The sequence below is a fragment of the Sinocyclocheilus rhinocerous genome, unplaced genomic scaffold (assembly GCF_001515625.1).
Source record: "Sinocyclocheilus rhinocerous isolate Xijiao unplaced genomic scaffold, SAMN03320098_v1.1 scaffold980, whole genome shotgun sequence".
Taxonomy (NCBI): domain Eukaryota; kingdom Metazoa; phylum Chordata; class Actinopteri; order Cypriniformes; family Cyprinidae; genus Sinocyclocheilus; species Sinocyclocheilus rhinocerous.
The window spans coordinates 490,301-496,713 of NW_015635053.1; the positions used below are offsets into that span (position 1 = coordinate 490,301).

General features: G+C 38.9%; 1 protein-coding gene across 4 annotated transcripts in view; it reads right to left on the bottom strand.

Annotated features, from left to right (window-relative positions):
- LOC107746506 (transcriptional enhancer factor TEF-5-like) overlaps window positions 1–6,413 on the bottom strand; it is a 48,174-nt gene that overhangs the window by 9,583 nt on the left and 32,178 nt on the right. For 2 of the 4 annotated variants that reach the window (XM_016560744.1, XM_016560745.1), the window contains exons 5-9: window positions 5,334–5,345; window positions 3,688–3,816; window positions 3,558–3,601; window positions 3,418–3,482; window positions 3,198–3,334 (exon numbers count right to left, since the gene is read on the bottom strand). In XM_016560744.1, the coding sequence (XP_016416230.1) occupies window positions 3,198–3,334; window positions 3,418–3,482; window positions 3,558–3,601; window positions 3,688–3,816; window positions 5,334–5,345 (387 nt within the window). The remainder of the gene's footprint in view (window positions 1–3,197; window positions 3,335–3,417; window positions 3,483–3,557; window positions 3,602–3,687; window positions 3,817–5,333; window positions 5,346–6,413) is intronic. The other 2 variants (XM_016560747.1, XM_016560746.1) reach the window with 1 other exon arrangement.

The following is a 6,413-nucleotide window of genomic DNA, read 5'->3' on the forward strand; positions in this document are numbered from 1 at the left end:
TTTTTTACAGCAGTATTCCTTTTACATAGTACCAGTTAAAATATTTCTTGTAAATCTAAACTTTTAACATTAATGTAATCAAATTAAATATAAAACCAAAGCTATTTGCCACTGCCAGGGCATTAACGTTTTTATAGAAAATATTTTATAGTTTGTTACAGAAAAACATGCTATGCTCCGAGTCCAGAGCCTCAATCATAACATTATAACAGGCACCTTAGAGACCTGCACTATCGCGGGACCCAACGCAGCAGAGTGCGGCGCAGGACAACACTTGATGTGCGAGTGTGGGTGCGGGCGGGAGAATAAAAGTGTGTACTCACACTAGGCAATATTAACCGTTCCGGAGCGTGTTTAACCCCCAAAGCCCGGTTCGTTTGACTAGTGTGATCGCTCCGTGCTGCGCTCGGGCACGGTTCATTTAGCCGGCCCTGGCTCGGTCTGAAGAGGTGGGCCAGAGCGTGGTTTAGTTGGGCTCGGGCGCGGCACGCATGTAGTGCCGGAGCGCGGAACTTCTGATGCGTGCAGCATGATTGCGCGTTACATTTCTGAGCAGCAAGAGTGATAGATCTGTAAAGCAATATATTGTGAGAGGGCCGTGTGTTACGGCGTCCCAAACGACTCAAAATAATAAACCACAGAGGTAACAAAACGATGCACTCTACTGTGCTGAGTGAGAGCGCTTCTCTCCTACCTTCACGTGCTGTCGGAAACTTCCTATTTCCCAATTATGAAGTCGTGATTACGAGCTCATTGCATTCTTTTCTGTTAAAAATAACAGTGAACAGTGGTTTGTGAATGTTGATGCTTAGCCTAAATAATTTTCATGTGAGCGCTGTTGTCTTAGGCCCTCCCCAAATGCTCTCATTGGATGAGACGCATGATGACACCCATCCCAAGCCAGTACTGATCAACATCACACCCCTCCTGTGACCCATGGTTTGTCTGTATGTGTATTCAGAGCCAGTGAGCAACGCACTTTCATAACTTGCCCAGCCCTAATATATATATATATATATGCAGTGCTGGGGGTAACTTTTTCAAATAAGTAATGCAAGTATTTTTGTTTTCCCATTTGTTCACTGACACAGGTGCAGAGACAGAGGCACTTTATTCAGCCTGAGGCTTATTAATTTTACTTTTGGAGTGAAAGGGTCCATACAGTAGCCAAAAATATAACATTTGGGTTTTTTGTTATTAAAAAAATTATTAAGCAAGCCCAGCTCAGGTGACAAAAAGTACTACAAAAGTAACGTAATGCATTACTTTCCATTAAAAATTAAATAAAGAAATGCAATTAGTTACTTTTTTATGGAGTAACGCAATATTGTAATGCATTACTTTTAAAAGTAACTTTTCCCAACACTGTGTATGTGTGTGTGTGTTTGTTTGTTTTAGCATGTTGCTAGCATGCTGTTATCATGTTTTAAAACACATCCTAGAAACTCTTAGCACAAGCTTAACCACCCAGAACACCCTACTGCATGCTAACATGCTAAAACCATTCAGAACAACACAGAAACCACATAACACGCTAGCATTAGTATCTAATATACTCTGCAGTAGGGCTGGGCGATAAATCGATTTTATCGATTAACTCGAATGTGTAGTTTACGTCGATTTGTTTGAATGAAAATCGGTTTTCTCTTAAACATCCGCCGACGCTCCCCTCTGGGCTCCCATGGTTCCGAATGGGTTCAGCCCTCCCCCCACGCATTTGCCATAGAGCTACACAAACAACATGGCAGCGAGCAGGAAAGAACTCGTTCCCAAGAAAGGCACAGTGTCATCTGTAATTTGAAATTGAAATTGAAATTGAAACAGATGCAGAACAAACAACACCCTGCTGCAAAGTGTGTTTGAAGTCTGTTGCTAGCAAAGGTAACGTTAGCAGTACGACCAATTTACTGCAGCACCTCAAACAGAGGCATGCTGCCGAGTGAGAGAGATGTTGCGCCCTACGAAATGAACAAGACCGCGGCAGCACAAGCACACCCGCCAAAAACCAACCTACAGTAGTGTTACTTATTGCGTGGCTCGCCAAGCTTTACTTTGTGGCTTGCATGGCAGTAAATAATACGATGATATGATCATGCAGTCAATACAGATATTTCCTAAAAACAAGCAGGGCTATAACATAACCCATTAAAAAAACTCATGTCTAACGTTACACCGCTCGCGAGTGGCGCGATCCAGTGATGTTGTCTACACTGGATGCGGCGCAATGCGGCGCGACACGATCCCCATCAGTAAACTGATGCCTCGTTCTATTTATGACGAACTGTACTGACACTACGTTCAGATGATTTGCAACTGTAGTGTCAACAAGTGTACACAGACTTCTAGCGCAGCGGGGCGCGGCAAAACAACTGTCGCCGCGTCCGGTGTGTAGACACGGTCAGACAGTGTCTGCTCTATTACAAATAATAATTTATATATAAAAAAAAAAATTCCTAAAACAGTGGCATTACAAGATGGAAAAATAGACTAGAAAAGATATTTACACTTGCTCTGTCCAACGTCCATGACACTTATGCCGAGTTCACTGCATGATTTTCGAGCACCGATTTGCCTCCGATTTCGGGCATTTGTCAGCGATTTCACGAAACCTGTCGGCGAGTGAAAAATCGGGCTACAATCATGCAGTGTGAACTCGGCATAACTGCGGAGTTGCCAGTTTTAATCTCTTAACTTCGAATGTGCACTTGGATGGTTAGATACATGATGGGCTAGTATATAAAAAAAAATAACTTAAGGTCTTTCCAGCATTAAGGTAATCCTGCTTTTTTTTCTGATTGACTTTGCCGTATCAGTGCGGCTCCCATGAAAAAAATTGTGAAGACCACTGACCTACAATCTTACAAACATTTACAAACTGTATCCGGTATGATAAGAATGTTATGTTACATTTTATGTTATGTTACGTTATGTTGCATTTTCACTGTTTACAATGGCAGGGCCTGCCATCTTGTCTTTTTGGCTTGTTGTTTCTGTTTGCACTTTAACCCCAAGGGGGAAATCCAGATCAAATCCCAGAAGGGAAAATCAAAACAAAATAAAGTTAAAACTTGTTTTGAACAATTTCTTTGTCATCTGAAGATTGATTTTAAGTAGGGGAAAAAATAGATTTAAATCGTAAATCGGATTTTTTTTTTAGGCCATATCGCCCAGCCCTACTCTGCAGTAGTGAGACTCACAGTGTCAGGGTCTCTCTGGACCTCCATGAAGGCCGAGTACTCCAGCATGCGCAGTTTAGAGGAGGCAATGGTCCGGTCCTGCCACACAGGCATGGCAGTGGCGCTCGTGGGGTGCGGAGTGGTTAACTGCTCATAACCTGTCGAGAAAACATGCTGGCTTAGGCCGGGTGGTCAGTCTGAGCTCAGTATAGGGTTGATATAATCCCAGCACCGCTCTTACTTGATATGGGTGGAGGCAGTGGAGGCTGAAGGGTGGAGTATGGACTCGGTGCAAAGGGTTTGATGCTAGAAAAACACAGAGAAAGTTTAGCAGGATCTCACAAGAACACTGAGTTTAGATCAGATGCCAGAAATACTCACTCCTGAGAAGGTCCAGGCTGTCCTGGGATGGGGCCGGGCCAAAACTAGACAACAAAACAGAGGACAATGTGAGTTTGAAGGTTACGCTAGAGAATTGGTCAAAAGAGGGTGACTTAAACTCTGAACTAACCCGGGCTGGAGGAGGATAATGGTGCTGAGGAAGAGGAGGCAGCTGACTCTTCATCACACTGGCAGAAACGATCTGAGCGGAGGAAAGAGCGGCCATGTTCTGCAGGGCTTTGTCTTTGGAGGCCTGATCCTGAGAAAGACACAAGAAAAGCTCATTAGATGCACAGTTTTACTGGGCAGAAAGATGAACCATTTGGAACACAACCATGGATTGAAAGAAACATCAGAACTTTCATAATACCATATCTAAGATTAATTAATCTATTGGATTTGTAAAAAATAATTTTTAATATCATGTATTTATATAATTATATTTATATAAATTATATATAGACACAATATGAATTATATTATATTGTATTACTAATGTCTAACTAATAATCTGCATTCTATAACAATAATATTAGTTATGGTTTCAATTAAAAGGTCAAGAAATGTATACATATTATTAATAGCATACTTATAAGTATACATACATCTTTATGAAAAGCAGATTTAAAAAATATATACACTACCATTCAAAAGTTTGAGGATCGGTAAATAAATTCAGAAAAGGAATCAATATTTTTACTAATATTAATAACAGTAAAGACTTTGACATTGACTTTGACCAAAAAAATAAAAATAAAATAAATGCTGCTCTTTTGAACTTTCTATTCATCAAAGAATCCTGAAAAAAATGTATCACGGTTTCCACAAAAATATTAAGCAGCACAACTGTTTTCAACATAATAATACAAATATAACAATAGAAGCATAGTAGAATGATTTTAAGGATCATGTGACACTGAAGATTGGAGGAATTCAGCTTTGCATCACAGGAATAAATTACATTTTATAATATATTCAAATAGAAAACAGTTATTTTTAACAATATTTATTCAATATTCAAAATTCATCAAAATATTACTGTTTTACCTTATGTTTGATCAAATAAATGCAGCCTCAGTGAGAAGTCTACTTTCCCAAACTTTTGAACATTAGTGTAATTTTAGTGCAAGATCTGCATGCTAAACTAAATGGTTTAGACAAACATGCAAAAATCATGCTTCAAAGGGCATGTGATGTGTGATATCGTGCTCGCATTTGAATCCAGCCACCCAAACAAAATACAATATCACACAGAAAACCTGAACAGCATAAACATTCACTGCATGTAAAGGCAGTGCCGTTCAGTTGACAGAAAGAAGACCAAAAAAAAATAAATTAAGACAGAATGAAGGAGACAGAAATCTGAAAGTGTCCCACCCAGGAAATTGTCACAGATAAAGTGTTTTAAACATTGCCAAAGAATGCAATGGAAACCACCTTTTAGAGTTAAGTCCATGTCTGAATTTAGTATACAAAGTTACTCAATTATTATAGAACACACTAACAAAAGAACATTGATATAATACAAACTTACAATTAATGACACAGAATAAAACACTTTTAAAATACTTTGCAGCGTTCCGAGTTTGCAGCTATAACAAATAAAAATGTAAGCCAAAACTGAAATGGAGAACAGTAGTAGTGGTTGCTCAATTCATCCACACTGTGAGACGGGTGACACTGGCAGCCAAAGCACTGAACTGCGCAAACTGAAAGATGAGCGTCTGCGTGGATAAAGCTCTGCGGGCAAAGCAGACTACAAAACATTTCACTTACCAAGTTCATGGCCTAAAATTGAAAGGAAGAGAAACTGTTAAAAATGCTGATGAGACAAACAGATCAGATGACACACTGATCAAATGACTCTGAGTAGCACAGCTGGACCGACAGGCCAGTGCTTTCTCCTCTGACGCTGTATGTTCAGATATCACAGAATAGAGTTCTCTAGCTTCACCTCTGAACAATCACTATAACTGCTGCCTTTCATTTACTGCTGGAAAAAAAACTAAACCAATGACCTCCATATAAGAACAATCATCGTTCATGTGTATACTTCCCCCCTCACTAGACTCAGCTCACAAAGCTGAACCATTAACCATGCAAAAACATGAACATAAAAAAATGGTGTGTTTGTGTGTATTATACAGTATATAATAATGTATCAAGTATGGATGTTTATAAATCTATGTTAAATAATGCAATGTGTTTTTATTACTTTATTCAATATGTAATGTGTCAACAAAGAGTATTTCTGAGTCAGATTATAGAATGAATGAATGAATGAATGATGGGGGGAAATAAAGTAAAATAAGACATCTGTCTATCTATCTATCTATCTATCATTATTCAATAAGCAAATAAATGATTAATTTGAAAAAAGACTGCTGGAAATTTTGGACAGAGATAAATAAATAAATAAATAAATAATTTTTGGGAATTACTTAAAGGGGTCATATGATGTTACTAAAAAGAACATTATTTTGTGTATTTGGTGTAATAAAATGTGTTTATGCGGTTTAAGGTTAAAAAATCACATTATTTTCCACATACTGTACATTATTGTTTCTCCTCTATGCCCCGCCTTTCTGAAACGCATCGATTTTTACAAAGCTCATCGGTCTGAAAAGCGAGGTGTGCTGTGATTGGACAGCTATCCAGTGCGTTGTGATTGGCCGAATACCTCAAGCATGTGATGGAAATGTTACGCCCCTTACCATATTGTGATGCCATGTCCCGGCCGGAGCAAAGAGACAAAAACATTAAAACCCATTATAAACGAGGCATTTGTTGCATCCAATGGGGACATAATTACGGATTATAATGACTTATACTGTATTTTTACGCGTTGCGTTGCAT